Raw genomic sequence first — 22,903 nt, 5'->3', positions numbered from 1 at the left:
AAAAGGAATTTTGAATGACTTCAGAATGCTAATCAAAGCACTGATAAATCACTACTCCAAAATAATGAAAACACTTATCTTTCCACATAAGGTGAAATGTGGAAAGACATATTTTTTAGTTCATATCTAATATGGGGATAATAAAATATGCATTGAAAGATTTATTTTGTATTTTTACAAAAAAAAATTTTTTTTGCTCAGTGGACAAGTGGGTAGAAATATTAAATTCTTCTTAATCTTAAAAATGGCAAAATATTTTAAGGAAAAATCTTGATTTTTTAAAATATAAGAATGATTTTGGAAGGAGGAGGTGTCCACACTGATGCCATCATATAGGGTTTTTTTTTTGTTGTTGTTGTTGTTAGAATATAACCTATAGCAACAATTTCATCTGCAGACACTATGTAGTTTCTCTCCATTACCAAAAATGTTTTCTGGAGGTTTTAAATAGAAACTACTTATTCTTTTTATAAAAGCTCCCTTTATTCCTATGCTCTTTAGTGTTTTTAATAGAAATGGATGCTGTATTTTGTTTAAAAGCCTTTTCTGTCTATTGAGATTATATTATTTCTGTTGGCTTGCTTATTAATATGGTCGATTGTAACAGTTCTTGTAACTTTGAACTAATCCTACATTCCTAGTGTGAATCCTACTTGGTCCTACTGCATTATCCTGCTAATAAGCTGCTGTAATCTCTTAGCTAATATTTTCTTTAAAATTTTTGTATCAATATTCATTAGGTAGATTGGTCTGTAAATTTCTTTCTTTGTTTTGGCCCTTGTTGGTTTAGATATCAGGGCTATATTTGTGTTATAGAAGAAATTTGACAGTAGTCCTTCTTTACCTATTTTTCCAAATAGTTTGCATAATATTGCAAATTATTGTTCTTTAAATATTTGGTAGCATTCACTTGTGAATCCCTCTGATCCTGGAGATTTCTTTTTAGGGAATTCATTAATGACTTGTTCAATTTTTCTTTTTCTAAAATGGAACTATTTAAGTATTTTATTTCCTTTTCTGTTAACATGGGCAATTTATATTTTTGTAAACCATGATCCTTTTTGTTTATATCGTTAGACTTTTGGCTAGAGTTGGACAAAATAACTCCTAATTATTGCTTTAGATTATTTTTTACGGGAAATGAGTTCACCCCTTTGGTTTTTGGAGCTGGTAATTTTTTTTTTCTGATACAATTAACCAAATGTTTATATAATTTGTTAATTTTTTCATATAATCAACTCTTTGTTTTGTTTATTAGTTGAATTATTTGAATTACTTTATTAATTTTTCCTTTGAGTTTCAAAATTTATAATTTGGTGTCTAATTAGGGGGTTTCAGTTTCTTCTTTTTCTAGGTTATTTAGTTGCATGCCTAATTCATTGATCTCTTCTTTCTCTCTCTTTTTTTTTATGTAGCTATTTAGAAACATACATTTTCCCTTGAGAAGTACTTTGGCTGCATTTTATGAGTTTTGGTATGTTGTCTCAATATTGTCATTTTCTTGGATGAAATTATGGATTATTTCTGTGATTTGTTTTATGACCTACTCATATTTAGAATTAACAAAAACAAAGGTGGAAATTTCTTTCCAGGTCACCTGAGGCGTTTTGATACTGGAAATGCTAATTTGCAGGCTGTTTGAAGGAAAACAGTGTGGTAAGAAAAGATTTCTATTTGTTATTTTGATTCAGTGATTCCTTGCAGTGGTTGAGGTTCCCAAAGATCGAATGGATTAGTAGATACAGTACAAGATTATGGAATCTAGTCCATCTGGACTTCTGAGATGGGCAATAAAGGTATCCATGACAAATGTGAGAAGGGAATACCAGGTGATAAGTGCAAAGCCACATGTGTTACTATCTGCCTGAGGCAGAACTGTTTTCTAAGGAAACACACATTTAATGACAATGAAGTGAACAGTTGCCTATGATTCTTGAACCAATCTTATAATATGAGTTGTAAGCCTCCAGTTATTCAGGTATCACAAGTTGGACTTGTATTATGTATAGAAAAGTGGCTGAAAACTGTTTCATATCAGATCTGAGAGGGAGCTGAAAAAGTATATCAGCTAATCCCTAACCCCATCATTTACATTTAAACATTGGAGGACCATAATCAGAAAATTCCACATCTTTTAAAAGCTCAATTTAAAGGCCAATAGTGGTGCTTGAGATCTGGGGGTAGGGTGGTGTGAAGCACATTTTATAGTCATAAGCAAACATCACTGTGCTCTAATATGAAAAGGAAAAATGGCTTGGGTTGAAAAAGGCTTGAGACTAGGTCATCTAGGTCACACAGCTATCAGAATGCCAGGCTACAGAAAGGAAGACTCTTCTTCAGTTCAAATCTAGTCTCAGACACATATTAGCTGTGTGACTCTAAGCAAGCCATTTCACCCTGCTTGCCTCAGGTTCCTCATCTGTAAAATGAGCTGGAGAACAAAATGGCAAACCATTCCAGTATCTTTGCCAAGAAAACCCCAAGTGGGTCATGAAAAGTCAGCCTTGAAGGAAAAACTGACCCTCTTAGTTTATATAGATAGAAATATAGATACAAAGAAGTAGAGCTGTGGCATGGACACAAAATGATACCAGATATGAAACAAGGATTCACTGAGCCTTATTTAAAAACATTTTCAGAACTCTGACTTCTTTTGAAAAAAAAAAACACCCTTTATCTTGTAATTCCATTTACTTTTATCCAATTAAATTTGACTTCAAAACATGGATATTGGATGACTTCTAATCACTAAGGAAAATATGCTTTTACACCACAAAATATGAACATGATTGCTCTGTAAATTTTAGAAAGTATTTATAATAGAAGAACCATCAAATATGTGCGCATGAACAATGGACATTGGAACCGAATTTTCCCCCTCATTTGGTGGACAAGGAGAAAAAATTGGTCTTAGGGGCTCAGAAAAGGGGAAATATGGGAAACTCAATAAAAAGGATTTCTCCAGGACATCATAAAATGAAATCTTGCCTTGATCATACTCTAGAAAAATCCCAACTCTGCGAATAGGGTTCACTGCCACTGGTGGCATATGGGAGCAATTGCTGATCACAGTGCAAGTATCCTCATTTTGTATATAGGTAACCAGAAATACATCTCCAGGAAAGAATGGGACACTAGAACTCCTGCTCACTGACTCCTTACACACACCAACTTTCCATTGCATACTGTTTCCCACATCCACTTCCCAGTAGTGAACACCAGAGGTAAAAACTTGAGCCCCCAAAATGATTTCATCTTCAAATCGGTCTGGGGTCATAGGTACATTCTGCAGGCATCCTCCATTTCTGACTGTCTTCAGATCATTAGACACGATGAAATAGGGAGAGGCACTTTCAGGATCCAGGGTCACATTCACTGCAAAAAAAGCAATAAAAAAATTGCTAGGAAGATCAACTTGAGATTCTTAAAACTTGGATGAGCCCATAAGTGCAGTACTGCATTCCCACTAAGCAGTCCAGCTGGACAAAGGAACGAGGATTAAAGTCTCCCAGGACCCTCTAAGTGTGGATGCTGATCTAGTTCTCAAAATTAAACACACTCTATCCCCACCCTTCAGCACCACTGATGTTTAGAGACTGCCTCTATCTGAGGTAGAAGCCTTCAACATAACAGTTGTGATCTGACTTCATATTCAGTAATAAGCGCCAGAATACATAGCAAGTTTTTTTTAATCAATAAAAACACTGCACTTTGACCTAGTAATGATCAGGGTTTTCCTATATCACTCTGGAGCCAGTTCCAAGATTAGGAAAACGTGCCAGGTCCTTCTGCACTTACCCCCATCCACCTTAATCCAAATGGGGTAAACATACATCCATTTAGGGGCTTAGTGCCATTAATGCTCACCTCTGAATGTATTCATCATTTCGAATATCCCAGTGATGTGAATCCTTGCCAGTTTATTTCTTGCAGTATCTGGACGCTTGCTCAATAATGTCTGAATCCTAAAAAGAGAACAGATTCATTTACTTTTGATGATTAGTAGAAGCCCTCCATGGACCTTGCAAGGTTCTTTAGCCCACTCCTCCACTGAAGGTCTCCACTTAATCAGTCCTTGTTACAGGCTTTCTTCCTATGCCCCAGACATACATACACTCACATCACTCATGTGGTCTAAAGAGAATCTTACCTCCTAGATGTGTCTCCAGCAACCTGGGGAAGAAAAGAGATAGCAGGTTAATAAGGAGTTTAATATACCCTTGGACCAAGAACTCCTGTAACAAGGTCTTGAGCTACACTTTTATTTTTTTATTAAAGCTTTTTATTTTTCAAAACATATGCCTGGATAATTCTTTGACATTAATCCTTGCAAAACCTTGTGTATCATTTTTTCCCTCCTTTCCACACATCCTCCATTAGATGGCAAGTTGTCCAATATATGTTAGATATAATAGAAATATATGTTAAATACAATGTATGCATACATATTTATATTATTATTTTGCTATGTTGTGAACTATGCTCAGTTCCCACAGTCCTCTCTCTAGATATAGATGGCTCTATGCTTATAGGTCTCACCAGCTAAAGGTTCATTCAGAAATTATAGGAAAAATAGAAGAAAAAGTCAGAAAAACAATTCCAGAGAAAGGGAAAGAAGGAAGGAAGGAGGGAGGGAACAGGAGAGGCAGGGAGTGAGGAAGGAAGAAAGGAAGAGAAGAAGGAAAGAAAAAAAGTAGAGAAAGAAGGAAGGAAGGGAAGACTGAAGAGAGGGAAGGAAGGAAGGAAGGGAACAAGGAAAGAAGAGATGGAAGGAGGGAGAAAGGAAAGATTGTTGGCAAATTCTCCTAGTGAAAATGAAAATGATCCAAGTCTCATCAGAAAAGGACCACTGGTTACCCTGTGGTTTAACATCATCAAGAGTTCCCCATTTCCCACATACCTCAGGGAACTACAATCATTATAGAAACCCTGTCCTGACAATAGCTCAGATGTGAAAACACTGTACTCAAAGTATTCTATTTCTTTCTTCTATTCTTCCTTTCAAAGTTAGGACATTCCTCTTTGTTGCAATTCATTGCAGAGAAACCAGAGCACTTTGTAATAAAGTGAATAAGTGCTTGCTGACATTTCTCCTTTTCCCTTACATCACTGGGGACATCTCATCCATAACTCTGGTGATACACTGTGTGGTTTGCTCAGACTCTCTTGGGGAGTCTGTGCCAGACTCGTTATTCTAATCCTAAAATACCAGTGGGCTTCTAGGCTATTTGAATTAGAAAAGTGTCCCAGCTGATACATTGTTGGTAGAATTGTGAATGCATCCAACTATTTTGGAGAGAAATTTGGAACTGCTCAAAAAGTTATCAAACTGTGCATACTCTTTGATCCAGCAATGTTACTACTAGGCTTATATCCCAAAGAGATCTTAAAGAAGGGAAAGGTACCCGAATATACAAAAATGTTTATGGCAGCCCTTTTTGTAGTGGCTAGAAACTGGAAACACTGATTGGATGCCCATCAATTGGAGAATGGTTGAAGAAATTGTGGTATATGAATGTCATGGAATATTATTGTTCTGTAAGAAATGACCAGCAAGATGATTTCAGAGAAGCCTGGAGAGACTTACATGAACTGATGCTAAGTGAAATGAGCAGAACCAGAAGATCATTAGACACTTCAACAACAATACTATATGATGATCAATTCTGATTGATGTGGCTCTCTTCAACAATGAAATGAACCAAATCAGTTCCATTTGTGCAGTAATGAAGAGAACCAGCTACTTGTAGTGAAAGAACTATGGGAAGTAAGTGTGGACCACAACGTAGTATTTCCACTCTTTCTGTTATTGTCCGCATGCATTTTTGTTTTCCTTCTCAGGTTATTTTTATCTTCTTTCTAAATCTGATTTTTTCTTGTGCAGCAAGATAACTGTATAAATATGTGTGTGTGTGTGTGTGTGTGTGTGTGTGTGTGTGTGTGTGTGTGTGTATATATTGCATTTAACATATTTTATATGTACTGGTCTACCTGCCATCTAGGGGAAGGGGGAGGGGAAAGGAGGGGAAAAGTTGGAACAGAAGGTTTTGCAAGAGTCAATGCTGAAAAATTATCCATGTATATATCTTATTAATAAAAGGCTATAATAAAAATTTAAAAAAAAGTATCCCAGGATTATTCAATATCTTTCTAAGTCTCACCTGTAGAAATTGGAGATTGGGAATCTGGCAAATTTGTTCAATCTTGATGGTCTCCTCCTTTAAATTCTGAAGATGTTGAGAGAGTCTGTTTTCACTTTCTGTGAACTTCTGCAGGTGTTGCTTTTCGTCCCATGCCAGCTTAGTAAGGTGCTGCTTCTCTTCCAACTTGAGAAAATCCAGTAATCTTCCATATTCAGCTCTAACATTCTCCCTCAAAGTATTTGTCTGTCTCTGTAATAATTTAATCTAATTGAGACCAGAAATTTCTCAAGCAGGGCCAAAAGAAGACAATGACCTTCTCCTACCTTACTGTGAAGTCTTTATGTATACAAGTTGCATAAAATAATTGTGAATCTACTTATTAAGGAATATAAAGTCACTATGCAAGAACAATTTTGAAACACACGTTATAGAAGAATAAGAAGACCTAACTGATTACATAAACAAGATTTGTTCATGGGAAGGCAGAACCAAATCTTCAAAAATCATTCACTAAAAGCAACAGAATTCAAATCGAGGAACAGGTGAGCAGAATCAAAAGAAACCAGTTCATGATAATAAGAACATTATAAGGACAACCAACTTTGAAAGTCTAAAGAATTCTGTGCAATGCAAGGATGAACCATCATCCACAGGACCAGTGATGAAACATGCCAACCCCTCCAGGACAGAGAGGTGAGGAGATAAGACATGTACATTATGTTTAAGTCATAGCTGATTTGGTAATTCTTTTGTTTGACTCTGCATTTTGGTTGTAAAGATTATGGTTGGTGCTTTTGGTTTATATTTTTTGGGGGAGGTCAGGGTAGGAGGGAAGGAAAGAATGGTATATACACTGAATAGAATGAGGCAGTTTTAAATGGCACTGTGCAAATGAAAACCATTCTGACAAAAGTGATTCCTCTTTGCGCTGTAAGCTTGTGGGGTGGATTTAACAGAGATTTCTTATCTCTAGGAGAGACCTCAAGACTTCCCCTTTGGACTGTACTAATGTCCCTTGAACTCCAGACCGGTATTGGGGTCCTTCCCCCTCCCCTGAAATGACAAGATACTTACATTCCAGTTTTCTTTTCTCTCTCTCTCATTAGTCAGCATGTTCTCAATAGTCTCCATTTCTCTCCAGAGAAGATTTGAAGTTTCTTGGAGCTTTTCCTGGGGAAACAAAAAAAAAAAAAAAAAACATATGTTCACTTTCAGAGTTCTCTTTATGCTCTGTGCTGGCCCAGCAAAGTCCTCCTCACCTCCTGGAAACCCCTGATATTTGGAGGATGTGTCTATATAGTTGTCCCTGTAGGGTAGATGGTATAGCTGACACAGAGCCTCAGGGGCTCTCTGGCTTCCATTTCTATTTTATCAGTGTCAAGAAATAAAGAGAAAGATGTTACAGGGGAGCAAGGTAGCTGGTTTGGATTCCTTCTGAGCAGAAACACTTACCCTGGAAGCCTGTGCAGCCCTGTTTAGAGGCTGCACCAGGTGATTGCTGTGCTCCTGACTTTGGAAACAAGATGCACAGAGGAAGGACTGGTCCTCCTCACAGAACAGGTTTTGCTCCTCCTTGTGCTTCTCACACATGATTCTTTCCTCTCTGATCTGCAACAAGTAGGGTCTGAGGTTCCTGGCTATGCTGGCCAGCTTCTGTAGGTGATGGTTAGACTGGACTTCTCTCATCCAGAAGGCTCTCCTACACTTAGGACAAAAGCTGGGCTCTTCAGCTCTTTCCCAGCTCCTGAGGAGGCACAGATAGCAAAAGCTGTGGCCACAGCCCAAGGTCACTGGGTGGCTGAAATACTCTGAGCACACAGCACAGGTCAGCTCTTCCTTGAAGTCTTCAGCTAAATTAGCTGCAGCCATCTTCCTGAAGAGAGAGACAAAGTACAAATGAACCTCTGATATGATTGGAAGTAAAAACTCTCAGCACTTTCCTGATTGAGCTGATTCAGTCCCAATGGCCTCTGAACACTTCCAGCTTTGTATCTTCTCTGAAAAAGAAGCAGCAGCAGCCCAAAATATTTCCAGTTGGGAAACTCACCTTTATTTCTGCAAATCTTGTTGATTTCTCTCAAGGTCTGCACTTTCCCATATGAACTCCCAAGAATCAGAGTGTGTCCTGTAGTCATGCTATGCCCCTTTTATATTCCTTAGAGCTCATAGTCTCCACCTCTCTAGAGTCACAAGTGGGGGTGGGAGGGAAGCTAATTTACCTAGTTCACACCTTGGTGCAGGTTGTGCCTTAGTCAGGTTCCAGAGCTGAATTCACACCAGGTGACTGAGTTAACAAGTCAAAAGCTTCACAACTCAAGGCGTTCACTTCAGCAAACACTAAAAATGTTTTTTTATTAAAATGACAAGCAGGCAGAATTCAGAAAAACCTGGAAAGGCTTATGTGAACTGATACTTAGTGATGACCAGAACCAACTATTAGGGAAACACTTTAGCAAATACCCTTTTTAAAAGGTTTATTAATACAAATAATATAAATAATACAAAGAACCTTGCCCCTCCCTATTTGATTCACTTTCAAGGTTCAAAGTTTAAGTGAACTCCAACATTAATATTTCCATATTTACCTCTCACTTGAATTCCTGCTTCATACATTCTACTGCCTTTCCCAAAAGTACCCAGAAGCAACAAGATTACATCACATATGTTTTCTTCCCATATATACTTGCCAACATATCTATCTTTTCTAATTCTATTATAGATCTCTATTCCTGGTCTCCATCTTTAAGATAAGAATTGTAAAATTAGTATAATTAATATCCAAGGATGAGTAAAGGCATTTTCAAAGTTTCAGTTGATGTAAAATCAAGGAAGAGTGAAGCTTTAGTTAGTTTCAAGGAAGATTTAAACAAGATTTCAAAGCAGATCTCAGGCCCTTAAGGCGTGAACCAAGTGAGTTAGCACCTACTAGAAGTAAATCCAAATTGCAAGTTTATTTTCAAGTTTTCTTTCCTACTACTTAGTTCTTAGAAGACTGGGATTATATTTTTGTATGGTTCTGTAATCCCCAAGGCTTAGTAAAAATCTAAAATTTAGTAATCACTTAAGTAATTGAATGATCGATTGATGAGTGAACACCTAGATGCATTCTTTGTCTACAGGGAAAAGGGGGATAATAGGCAACAATTCACAAAAGGGTTTTTTGGGAGGGGAGACAGTTCTTATATTTTACAATTGCTGCATGTTAGTATTCCACACAGATTATGTGAGTAGGGAAATGTTTGGATAAAAACATATGTAAGCCAGCCCTTACTCATTTTGGTTTTGCTCCTTTAGTTAGAGGCGTAGGAGAATATCTAATTTAGATGTCCCTCTCAGGAAAGATTTGTTTTTGTTTCTTTAGTTGCTTGTTGTTTTTTTGTTATCAAATATCTACAATTCCAATAGGGCTGGAAATCTTAGAAGTTATCACAGTTGAATGTGGACATATCAGAAAGGAAGAAAACAAAGAAGGAAACAACAAAGATAGAAATAATATCATTTGATCGTCATTCAGTCTTCATACTTCTTTCTCTGGATGTGGATTGAATTTTCTATTACAAGTCTATTGGAATTGCTTTGAATGACTTCATTGTTGAAAAGAGCCAAGTCTATCACAAGTTAATCATCATATAATCTTCTTGTTATTCTGTTCGTTTGATTCTGTTCACATCGCACCAGATTATGTAAGACTTTCTTTCACCATTTCTTATAAAACAATAATATTCCATGACATCCTTACACCATAACTTATTTAGCCATTCCCCAACTGAGGGAGATCCACTCAATTTCTAGTTCCTTGCCACTACAAAAAGGGATGCTATAAACATTTTTGCATATGTGAGTTCTTTTCCTTCTTTCATGATCAAATGAGTCCAGAAAAGTGAATTAACCTAATGTCTTCTGACTTGAAATCCAATGCTGTGTGTAAACGTTGTCTCATGCCAGAGGATGTTGGAATCCTAGTGTTAACTCAACTTGAAACAAGGTGATAACTCAAGGGAGATGTTAGAATCCTAGTGTTAACTCAATGTAATTGATACAATGCCTGTGTTCACACCTTTACTCTTTGGAGTTCACACTTTTGGGAAATTTCAGGGTTTAGTATGAGATATCCGAATTCACACCTCCCTTGAAGTTCTTAGGGTCAGAGAGCACACTGGGAGATATCCCATAATCCCACTCTGATATAGAAGAAGAAAGCAGAGTCCCAGTTAGGGGAGTTCAGCTGAATTACATTGGAGAGGAGCACACTGGAACACACGCAGAGCATTCTGGGAGATTGAGAGCCAGAACCCCTCTCTCTGAGGCAAGAGAGATCCATTCCATTTTCCACTTGCCTGGCTGGGCTGAAGGACAAACTTTTGGATTTGGAGATATTAGGAGGGAGCTCTTGGAACCAAGCAGAGAGATAGGCCTCTAAGCTAACTGGGCTATATTGGAGGCAATAAAAGATCTGAACGTTTATCACCTGGCTGCGTTTTGGGTGATTATTTACTCTTAACTGAAACTAAGGCTGCCTCCAGAAAACTTCCCTGAGAAACCTGCTGTCACCCAGAGAGAACCATCATATATTATATTTTAAAGAAGAAAAACACCACAGGAGGGAGCATTTCTCTTCCTTATTGGTGGAGCTTTCTAACCTGTCTTGCACAGCCTTAGATCCTTTCACCAATCAAAGCAGAAAAGTGAAGTCTCTAGGTAGGGCTAACTATCAGGGATAATGTGATGGAACACATTTGACAAATAAGCTTTGTGAAATTCAAGTTTTCTGTTACAATGGTGTGCAATGATTGCCCATTGGCCTTGAAAGAGTACTTGGAAAAAAAGAGTTAGATTATCCTTCCACCATCATCTTCTTTAGTAACAGTCAGTCAGTAAAGGCATATTAAACTTGTCTTATATGTTAAGTACTGTGAAAACTGGTGGGAGAATTCAAAAGGCAAAAGTAGACTCCTGTATTCAAGGAATTTCTAGACTAATGAGAGAGAAAATAGGCATGTTTGGCCACAATATATACAAGATAAATCTTACATAATCCACAGGAGGAAGGAGCTAACATAAAAAAAGAGGAAACAACCCTTGAAGAATGGAGGATTTTAACTGGAGTGGAAAGGAAGTTGGGAACCTATCAGGCAGTGATGAGGACAGAATGAGTTCCTAGCATTAAAGAAATTCCAGTCATAAAAGGAACCTGTAAATGTATCCTATAGGAGGATCAAGGATGCCATTGCCATGGCAACCCCAAAATGTATGGAGGACAGTGATGTTGAGGAAGAGTGGAGAACTTAGACACATGCTTCCAATGCATTTCCAGTCAGGCTGGCATTTTCTTATTATCAGTCTTATGTGGAAGAGGCAAGTAATAATAGTTCTCTTCCAATAGGTGTAAAATCACTGTTTTATATTCCTAGTGAGGAGATTGCTACAAATATAGCAATAGTTACACAACTGAGATACATTTAATGAGGAGCAATGACTTCAAAACACATCTTTCTCCAAAATTTAGCTGCATTTGTGTCTAGTAAACAAAAGGAATATGAATTCATGCTTCCTTTAGCATGTGTTGGAGAAGTTTATGAAGGTCAGGAAGGGTGTGTTGCTCATAATGGGGAAGGTTTAGGAAGAGTATTGGCATTGTAGCCACTAGGGAATAACATGACCAAACATACAGAAACAGGAAATCTCGCTGACTACAGGGATGGCCTGACCTTTGGTGAAACTTCCATAAAGTTGATTGGCTCAGTTTATTGAGAAGAGTAAGTTTCTGGCAAAGAATTATCAGTTATTCTTAAGATGAAAAAGGGAACCATTACAGGATTATGAGAAAAAGAACTTTTTTTTAAGGCATTTTATTTTTTCCCATTATATATAAAGATAATTTAAAAATTGATTTTTTTACAAAATTTTGCATTTCAAATTTTTCTCCCTGAGAAAGTCAAGATAGAGATTAGAGAGTATTTAATATTTTATTTAAAAAGGAGAGATTTACTGGTACCAAATGGATCCATGGTTTGGTCCCAGGGCTGAAGGAGACTATAGTCTCCAAGAATCCAGCAGACAACGTGAGTTCTCAATGATGTATATTCACGTGGCTCAGACACGGGGTAGACTGAGGCAGGGATGGAGTCAGGATGCTGAGAAGGGGAATGGTCTCTGACAGGGTGGGGTGAGCCACTAGACATGAAGATGACATAATGGGGGGAGGTACCCTGGAGATGGGGAGTGGGTATCTGATATTCTGATAGCTTGGGATGGGGAGAGGCATTCTGATATTCTAAAATATAAGCTCTTTTATCCTTATCAAATACTCTGATTAAGAGGGAGGGGTGGTTTTGCAGGATTGAGCAGACCAATTATAAACTGAGGCAGAACAAGTAGAGAAGCCAAAGAAGCACAATTTAGGGAGAATGAGTCAGGATAATTAGGGAAACTGAGTCAGGACAATAAAAGAGAACTGTGGCATAACAAAGAAGCTTGTGATCTCCCACTTCATTTATAAGGTGCCTTGAGAAATGAGTTTAATGGAAATTTCTCTTTAAAAGACTTCTCATTATATGACAGTAAACCTGAATCACTCTGGGATTATCTTTCCTTTATGGTCATTCCTTTAAAATTTTAACTATATGTCATATACCTAAATGAAATGTATGGATTATCACTGATTTACCCTTGATTTGATCTTGCATATATGAAGGAGTGATTCAGAAATACTAAATAGATTTATATTTCTCAATGCAGCCGTTCAAGTTAATTAATTGAACCATACAAATAATATAAATAATACAAAGAACCCTGCCCCTAGCTATCTAATTCACCTTTAGAGTTCAAAGATCACTTCAATAAAGGCTGCAAGATTAATATTTCCATGTTTACCTCTCACCTGAATTCCTACCTCATAGATTCTACTGCCTGTCCCAAAAGCACCAAGAAGCAAAAAGATTATATCACATATGTCTTCTTCGCCTACGAACTTGTCCACTTACCTATCTATTCTAATTCTATTATAAATCTCTGTTCTAGGTCTCCATCATTAAGATGGGCATTGTAAAATTGTTCAATCAACATCCAAGGATAGGAAAAGGCATTTGAAAAGTTTTAATTGAGGTGAAATCAAGGAAGTGTGAAGCTTTATATATAACAGGATATGTAAGGGTTGAGAGACCTGGAAGAGTCAGTCAGACTGTATCAGACTGCTGGAGGACACTGGTTCAGCTTCTGAGACTGAAGGAGATAAGGAATTTGGACCATCCTAGTGGTGACTCTCCTGCTAAGACCAGTCCAGAGATTCTCCAGAAAACTAGCCTGGACACTTGGGAGCAGCAGGACTCTGAGATAAAGACCAGGGACTGGAGGGAGGAATTTGACAAAAAGGATTCACTTTGGTTGCTTTGCTACCTCTACAGGGAACCTGGAGCCAGAGGGAATGGAGTCTGGGAGCCTCAAACCCCCTCAGGTGAGTGAAGTGCATCCCCAGATTTGACCAACATCAGCAGTCACAGCCATTTTCCTAGACATGGAGGTCGGGCTGTGGAGCTGTAAGGCTCTGATGTATAGGTCATTTCTGTATGAAAACAGGCATCGGGGAACCCAATAAAAACACTGCCCTGCCCAATGGATTCCTTGCACGTTTGGCATCTTGGCCACACAATCACACACACTCAAGCACACTCTCACGCACACAGTCTCACACACACACACTTCATCATTTGTTTCTATGTTCCTCTTCATTACAAGGGACTGACAAGGTCCAACACATCATCACGAATCTCCATTCCAGAGGGAGCCGGTCTGCTCTCCTTGGGCCTGCCCAGTTTCCCTTTCCACCCAAAGTCTCCCCCCGCCCTCTTGGTTTCCTGAGACAAGTTCCCCTAAAGCTCCTAGAAAACCCTTCACAGAGTTTGTCCTGGTCAGGCCAGGAGCCAAACCTGGAAGTCTTCCCCAGCTCTTGTCCTGGTCATCAGAGAAGAAACTATCTTCCTGGGGTGCTCCTGTCTTTCTGTCACAGATTCCCCAATCTTTGCAGGTCTTGACCATTCCTTGGCTCCAGCCAGTAAGGACTGAGAAAGGCCTGAAGTCCAAGCTGGGGAGTTCTAGTACAGAGAACTCTGGGTACATTGTGCTGCTTTGGTGCTTCTAAGACCTGCCCTGGTACAGGGACCCATATCTCCTGTCTAAGAGGTTTCTGGGATTCTCATCCTGTTATTCCTGGGCCCCAAGGTACTATGCCAGCTGTTTTTTTTTTTTTGTTTGTTTGTTTTGTTTTGTTTTGTTTTTTTGCTGGTTTAATTTAGGCTTCCCCATTCAGAGTGCCAGGCACTGGCAGAGACCTTGAGAACATTAAGAGAAAAGGAAGGATTAAGAGAGTCACATTAGTATGTCATGACCCTTCAGGTTTTTGGATATTATGATTGCTCTAGGCTGCAGCAGGTCGTAGGTTTACATGGAAGAGGATAATGGATAGAACTGACTCGAGTCAATTCACTGGGGAGTAAACTGAATTTCTGCACTTATCTGCCTATGTCCTGGGTATTCTTCCTTTGACTAGATGACTGAAGCTCAGATGTCCCCAATCCCACTTTGGTAGGGATGTCAAAGACCCTCCTTGCCAGAGGCAACATTTCCTAGCCTTCTTTTCTCTCCACCCTCTTCCCTTCTTTCCAGTCTCTCTTTAAGATCATCCAGACACAACAGAACCCCTCCCAGCTTTACTCTACTTTGATTCCTTCTGTTAGCCCAAATAGGAATCAGAGGGAACCCATGTCATGTCACTATGATTGTATATAACTAGTTCGTCCTTTTATTTAGAGTCCCTGAGAGTATCTCATTGTGGATGATTTCTCCTCACAGGTCTCAACTTAGAAAATTGTCTACATTTGTGGTCATTTCCTTATGAATGCTTAGAAGGACTTTCATTAAAGATCCTTTTCCCCTCAAAGCATTCCATTTGTTTTTGCTTCATAATTTACTCTTGGCCAGAAGATCAGGTCCTTTGACTTCTGCCATATCCTATTCCTAGTTCTCTGCTCCTTAATAAAAGTTGCTGCTAAATTGTGTCTAGTCCTAATGGTGGCTCCTTGGTGCTTGAATTGTACTGGACTTTCTTTTTGGAGGTTTGCAGGATTTTTCTCATTGACTTGGCAGCTCTGCATTATGGTGATGACTTCCTAGGAATTCTCACTTGGACATCTCTTTCAGGAAGCTGGTTTGCTCAAAATAGATGCAGAAAGAAATCTGACAACTTTTCTTTTGGCTTTCAGGAGCTCTATTCACTTAAAAGCATATAGTCTAGTCATTGGAGAGGCTACCAGGGCTACCAAAGGAGGTTGCTCATTTTACCTTTGGCATTTGCTATTTCAGTGACTGTATTTTATGCTCTCTTTCTTTTGATCAATTTAGCTAAGGGTTTTCTCTACTTTTTGAATCATTTCAAAGGAGCCATTTTTGTTTTTATTTGTCATTTTATAAATCCAATTTATATATTCATCTATTTCCCCTCTAATTTTAATATCTTATTTTTTGGACTTATTTTGGGTTTTCCATTTATTTTTCTACTTTTTGTTAAATGCATATGCAGTTAAACAACTCTTTTTTCTATATTTTTAATGTTATGGTAATTCTTTCCCCACCATCACCTCCACCCTGAGGCCTGCTTCAGCTGAACCCCAGAAATTTTGGGATATTATTTAATTAATCATTTTCAGTTGTCTTTACAAAGTTATCATTTCTAAGATTTGTCCTCTAATTTGGTCATTATCTAATATGTCACAGGTAAAGCTCTTTTTAGGTTTGTATTTTTTGTTAGTGATCTTTGAACCAATGATCATTCTTATTTCTGTGGATAATGAAAGAGCCTTTTTATATCTATGTGGAGGATCTTTGTGTCTGAATGGTTAATTTGTGCACAAGAACCATGTGTTGAAAAGAAATAGGCGTATTCCTCTGTTACCCATTTAGAAAATGCCATAAGTCTTTTATTTCAACTTTCTCTAGACATTTGTTCATCCCTTCTAATTGATCTCATTCTGCATTTCTTCATCGTTCTTGTCCTCTTAGTTCTCTTGTAGATTCCCCTACTTCTCTTGCTCTTCAACTAGTCCTGCCCATTAGTTTTCTAATTTCATCCATTTTTCTTCCCCTTTCTAACAAGGATTTCTCTCCCTCTCCTCATTGTCCATTTTCCTTTGCTGTTTTCCCTACATTCTCATTCTGTCACATAACTCCTCTGCTCACAAGGCCTTTTTTTTTTTTTTAATCTTGACACTTCATGCAATCACAGGGGCCAAGGGCCGAACTTGAGGCTGTGCTGTAGGAGTTTTATGCCACTGCTTGTAGACCAACTGCATGGAGACCTTCCTTTCAAAACACTGTTGTTGTTGTCTAGAAATCAAATAATAGAATAAAGGAAAACTGAAATTTGCTTAACACATAAACCACGACCTGTCAGAAAAGCAATTCCTAACTTGAAATAAACATGTGTAAAATTCACAGTAGCCATTTTCTTTGGCAAAAGGTGGTTTATTTAGGAAAACAGGTTATAGCTAAAAGGAAGAGGTAAAATAGACACAGGCAATGGGAAATAGGAAATGGGGTAGGGAGAGCCATAAGGTTACCAACAAAGAGTGTGGAAGAAGTCATTAGTGGAATATATTCTGTGGCCCTAGGATGCCTTTCCATTATACATCCTGTAATATCACTTCTCAGTTTTATTTCAACAGATTCTAAATTCAATCAGTCTCTTAATGACCATGGGTTTAAGAGTTGACTTTGACTCTCAGAAAGCCTATGGCCTTTGGGCAAATCGCTTCTCTGTGTTTCAGTTTCCTCCTATAAATTGGAGGGGGTTGGGCTCTACTTCTGAAAGATCTTTTAGCTCCACATCTTCTAACTTTTGATGCTGCAGGAGGTGGTGATGTTCAAGGATGTGGCTGTAAACTTCACATGGGAGGAGTGGGGGCTCTTAGACCCCTCCCAGAAGAAGCTGTACAAGGAGGTCATGGTGGAGAATGCCCGGAACCTGCTCTCCCTGGGTAAGTGCACTTCCCCTGATAATTGAAAGTCTGCAAACAAAGGGAATAATGTCAAGTGTGCAGCTTTTGTGGTGGGGGAAGAGAAGGGAAAGGGCTGGTCTTTGTATTGTGTGACAGGACCTGGAGGTGTCCTTTGTTGTTCCTGAAGCTCTCTCTTACCCGCTCCCACGTCAAAGTTTACATCAGGGGAAGCATCTCAAACATGTAATCTTAGAGGTTAACCATTATGTGGACATGAATTTTGTCTGCCAAAGCTTTGAAAAATGCTCAGGAGGCTTCTCCTTTCAACTGCTTCCTTTTTCGGGTTGAGTCTATTATTTGGAATATTCTTTGTAGGAAGAGTCAATTTGTAACAACTCAAAGCAACTAGGTGGCCCTAGTAGGGGAAGTTTCTTCTTAATCTCCCTTTGGATTACCTTTATAATTCCAGTACAAGATGTGGCAAAGGAATGGAAGGGAATAAGCATTTATTTCTACCTCATCTTTGCCTGGTGCTGTGCCATATGCTTTCTTTACGATGTAGCAAGAATACTATTTATGAACAACTTCCAGCAAATAAGTTATTCTGATGATTCCAAGTACTTAAATTCATGACAAAGGACAAACCAAGAAACATGCTATTTGCATCTAGGGGAAAAAAACCTGATAAATAGAAATATGGATAGCATCATTTTACATACATATCTGTGTGTATGTATATTTATGTGTGTCTGTCTGTGTGTTTATTATTTATTAATGTGTATATATATATGTATATATTTCTATGCAATGGCAGCCATCTCTAGGGTGGGTGCAGCAAAATGGAAATTTTCTTGTCTATTTGAAAGGAATAGCAAGTTGTGCATTGTGGATTTACAGTTTCATGTGCAATCATCTTTTTATTGAAATATGATAGTGAAATGCTTATTCTAAATTAAGAATACAAAAAAAAATATTATGTCACCTTAACCTCATCTTAACATTTCAAGTTGGATGATATTGTTATCCCCATTTGAGAGTTGAGGAAACTGAGGAAAACAACCAGAATTTAATTGACTTGCCCAGAGGTACACAGTTAGTAACCCAGGTTTGGGATCAGAAGTTTCTGCCAGAAGGGAGCCTCACTGGATAGGAGATGGGAGGAAGAGCCTTTGGCTCTCTCCCACAGGAAGTTGTACAAATAGTGGGCACATACTGTCTTAGCTGACTTGCTTTACAAGCCCCTGTGGGTGAGTTTAGACAGATATGTCTGAACATCAGGGGCTGAATTTCAGTCTGGAGCAGCTGTGGATCCTCATCCTTTCCCTAAGGAGAACTATGTGACCAACATCTCTCCATCTTCATTTCTAACTATTTTTTGTTCATGCCCAGGGCTTCCAGTTCTCAAAGAAGAGGTGATCTCTTATTTTAAGCAAAGGGACACACGGTGGATGCTGGACCAAGAAGGCCTGGGGAGCTGCTCTCCAGGTGAGTTAGGTGAAAGTAGAGATATGAGCATTGTGGTTACAAGGGGCTTTTAGGAGTTACCCTCAAGTAAATGCTCAGTTTGGGGGAGAAAGGCCAGACTTGGAATTCAATATTGGATATTTCTTGACACAATGTCCGGGGCTCCTCTGTGAACCTGGGTTTCCCATCTACAAAATGAGTGGGTCGCACTCCATGTCTCTGTAGGTCCCTACTAGTGTTCATCTGTGATCCTGTAAGATGCCCCTGCTTGGGATTTGGGGCAATGGACCTCTCCTGAATGTGCCCAAAGTTTGGGGCATGAGCCTTCCTTAGAACTTCTTCTAGTCAATAAACAATTAAGGTCCTGCTACATGGCAATCCTGGGCTAAACACAAGGAACACAAAGAGATGTGAGGGACATCCCCTGCTCTTATGGAGGTCCCAGAATGGTGGGACAGACAATACATCAGGGACTGTGGAGAGACCCACTGTGCACCAGATAAACTAAATAATTTAGTGCCTCAGTGCATCATCAATTGGTGAGGATCATGATGGTTTAAAAGCAGAGCAGAACTGGTGAGGAAATAGTCAAAGTGAAATAAAATAGGTAGCATTTATACAGCCCTGTGTGTCATGCTCTGCACTCTTATTTCATTCTCATGAGAACCAAAGGACTTAAGTGCTATAATTATGCCCATTTTACAGATAAAAAAATTGAATCTAACAGAGATCCTATAACTTGACTTGCAAGGTTCTCAAGTGGGATTAAAACTCTGGGCTTCTTGATTCAAGGCCCTATCCACATTCTATAACTGTATTCTGATTTGGAAAGAGATATGATGAAAATGGTCATACATGTATGATGTAGAAAACAAAAGAATTGGATAAGCTCCTGTGGAGACATGGGAATTTATTATTTAAACTCTAACCAGTCAAAAGCCATTGGCAATTACTGTTAAAAATGATCTATATTTCTATTGGCTCATGACAAATGTTGCCCTAAATGGCTCAAGGGTCAATTACAAATATTGTTTTTAGCACTTTCTCAGGTGATTAGAGGTTGGATGAGATGGGGATGAGATCCCCTCCCTGGAATGCTGGGAATACTCTGATGTCAATTTGAGAAACCAGAAGAATATGTTGCACTTTGAAGCAGCCAGAGTTTGATGGACTCACTGCACAGTCTTCCACAGCAGTGTGTTGGTGATCATGATAGACCGAAATCACAACAAAAAGACTTGTAAAGGTCGAAATATGCACATCTGTGTTGTCCCAGAGGACAGCTACCTTTATAGCCAAGTCACATATTTATTCACCACCTAAGGTCCCACTAAGACATTTTTGGGTCAGATCCTTTGGGTCATTATCTCAATTATTCAAGGGGCTTGTGAGCTGCTAAAAGGGAAGGATTGCAATAATGCAGCCTGCATTTCCCTTCCATCTCTCAGGATGATGAATTCAATTTTCTGTATGAAACATTTTCACATGTGGCTAATTTCTTGCATTTTTTAAAAACATTTCTTTGTTAGGATATACAGGGGGCACATAATGACAATTTTTACACAAGAAATAAATAATAGCTATCTTGAAAAATGTAATGGGTCAGAACAAAATCCCTTCTACCTCATGTAAAGACAACAAATTGTTAGCTTTCTGAATGTGATCTCAGTTAATATAATAGGAAAAAATGTAATTGAAAGAAATAAACATGGAAATTTGTTATGGCTACAGGCAGGACAGATCATGACATAATTTGAGTATGTCCTCTATATATGCACCAAATGTCATGTCTATGAAAACAAGTGAAAATGCAAATAATGAAAGGGAAAGGGAAAAATTGAGAGTGGAGATAATTTGTCACATACTGTAGGCAGACCATGCCCATTCTCAGTGTGCAAATTCTAATCTCAGCTGCTGAGTTTGGGGCCAAGTCACTGATCCATTCTGAGCTGATGACCTGAATTGTGCATCTAAGGAGAATGAAGGCACTCTCTGTGTTGTCACAGGTTTATTGTGAGGTCCCACTGTAATTGTGCATGAAACTGCTTAGAAATTAAATTATGTATGGAATGTGAAATAATGGGATATAAAATGATTAGTTCCACTCATTTAAAGTTTTTCTCTTTGCCAAGGAAAAGAAAAAATAACTGAGTTTCTTTTCTGGTGATGGAGGGAAGGGAATATAAATGTATGTGTGTGTGTGTGTGTGTGTGTGTGTGTGTGTGTGTGTGTGTGTGTGTGTTTGTGAGTGTGTATACTTTCATAATGGCTATATTTGCTTTATTGTTTGCTCTTTTTTTGTCTTTCTGTCTTTTTTTTTTTTAGAAAGAGGGATCAGACTTGAAGTGAAGGAAACTATTGCAGACCTGAGCCATTCTGTGGTAGAAACTTCAAAGCAACGGCTCATGGGTGATGGATCCTGTGACTTTACTTGGAGAGAAAACTATGCAACACATGAGAGAATCCTGCTAAGAGAGAAACCTTATGATTGTAACCAGTGTAGAAAGGCTTTTAAAACAAAAGGAGGTTGTGTTTTACATCAGAGAATCCACACTGTTGGGAAATGTTATATATGCAACCAATGTGGCAAGGATTTTAATCAATGGAAATGTCTTAATAGACATCAGAGAATCCACACTGGAGAGAAACCTTTCGAATGTAACCAATGTGGAAAGGCTTTTACATATGAGGGAGCTCTTAAAAACCATCAGATAATGCACACTGGAGAGAAACCTTATGAATGTAACCAGTGTGGAAAGACTTTTAGAAGGAAGGGAGCTTTTAATGAACATCAGAGAATCCACACTGGAGAAAAACCATATGAATGTAACCAGTGTGGAAAGGCTTTTAGAAGCAAAAAAGGTTTTACTGGACATCAGATAATGCACACTGGAGAGAAACCTTATGAATGTAACCAGTGTGGAAAGGCTTTTAGAAGCAAGAGCAATCTTATTGTACATCAGAAAATCCACGTTGAAGAGAAGCCTTATGAATGTGACCAGTGTGGAAAGGCTTTTAGAAGGAAGAGCCAGCTTATTGCACATGAGAGAATCCACACTGGAGAGAAACCTTATGAATGTAACCAGTGTGGAAAGGCTTTTAGAAGGAAGAGTGATCTTATTGTACATCAGAGAATCCACACTGGAGAGAAGCCTTATGAATGTAACCAGTGTGGAAAGGCTTTTAGAGGGAAGAGTGATCTTATTATACATCAGAGAATCCACACTGGAGAAAAACCATATGAATGTAACCAGTGTGGAAAGGCTTTTAGAAGCAAGCAAGGTTTTACTGGACATCAGATCATGCACACTGGAGAGAAACCTTATGAATGTAACCATTGTGGAAAGGCTTTTCGAAGGAAAAACAATTTTATTGTACATCAGAAAATCCACACTGGAAAGAAGCCTTATGAATGTAACCAGTGTGGAAAGGTTTTTAGATCTAAGGGAGCTCTTAAAAGCCATCAGATAATGCACACAGAAGAGAAACATTATGAATGTAACCAATGTGAAAAGGCTTTTAGAAGGAAGAACGATCTTATTGTACATCAGATAACACACACTGTAGAGAAACCTTATGAATGTAACCAGTGTAGAAAGGCTTTTAGAAGGAAGAGCGAGCTTATTGTACATGAGAGAATCCACACTGGAGAGAAACCTTATCAATGTAACCAGTGTGGAAAGGCTTTTCAAAGGAAGAGCAATTTTATTGTACATCAGAAAATCCACAATGGAGAAAAACCATATGAATGTCACCAGTGTGGAAGGGCTTTTAGAGAAAAGGGAACTCTTAATAAACATCATAGAATCCACATTGAAGAGAAACCATATGAATGTAACCAGTGTGGAAATGATTTTAGAGAAAAGGGAGCTCTTAATAGACATCAGCGAATCCACACTGGAGAGAAGCCTTATGAATGTAATCAGTGTGGAAAGCCTTTTAGACATAAATCCAGTCTTACTCATCATGAGCGTACACACACACTTTAGAGAAACCTTATGAATGTAATCCTTGGGGACATGCTTTTTGAAATGGGAAATTAATTACTCTACATCAGAGAATCCACATTGGAAAGACATTTTATGAATCAAGTATGATATGATTAACTAATGTCAGTGATACAATGACCCAAGACAATTCGAAAAGAATCCAGATGGAAAATATTGTCCACATACATAGAACTACAGTCTGAAGAGAGATCAAAGCAGAGTGTTTTGATTTTGTTGCTGTTTTTTTCCTTCATGACTTTTCTCTTGTACTCTGATTCTTCTTTCACAACATGACTAATGTAGAAAATGTTTATCATGA

The 22,903-nt window shown here is 38.4% G+C and overlaps 2 protein-coding genes across 2 annotated transcripts; one reads left to right on the top strand and one right to left on the bottom strand.

The window, feature by feature from the left end:
• Positions 1-2,699: 2,699 nt before the first annotated feature.
• Positions 2,700-3,951, bottom strand: LOC127541761 (probable E3 ubiquitin-protein ligase TRIML1). The gene is made up of 2 exons (XM_051966998.1): positions 3,868-3,951; positions 2,700-3,375 (listed from the first exon to the last, which is right to left on the bottom strand). The coding sequence occupies exons 1-2, from the start codon at positions 3,884-3,886 to the stop codon at positions 2,804-2,806; spliced, it is 591 nt and encodes a 196-aa protein (XP_051822958.1). The 5' UTR covers positions 3,887-3,951; the 3' UTR covers positions 2,700-2,803.
• A 17,358-nt stretch (positions 3,952-21,309) lies between these two features.
• On the top strand, positions 21,310-22,584 carry LOC127541405 (zinc finger protein 135-like). The gene is made up of 2 exons (XM_051966687.1): positions 21,310-22,026; positions 22,111-22,584. Exons 1-2 carry the CDS (start codon positions 21,310-21,312, stop codon positions 22,582-22,584), a joined length of 1,191 nt encoding a protein of 396 aa, XP_051822647.1.
• The last annotated feature ends 319 nt before the right edge of the window (positions 22,585-22,903 follow it).

This window comes from Antechinus flavipes, chromosome 6 (assembly GCF_016432865.1).
Source record: "Antechinus flavipes isolate AdamAnt ecotype Samford, QLD, Australia chromosome 6, AdamAnt_v2, whole genome shotgun sequence".
NCBI lineage: Eukaryota > Metazoa > Chordata > Mammalia > Dasyuromorphia > Dasyuridae > Antechinus > Antechinus flavipes.
The sequence above is the reverse complement of the archived record's forward strand: the minus strand, read 5'-3'. Positions and strand labels throughout refer to the sequence as shown.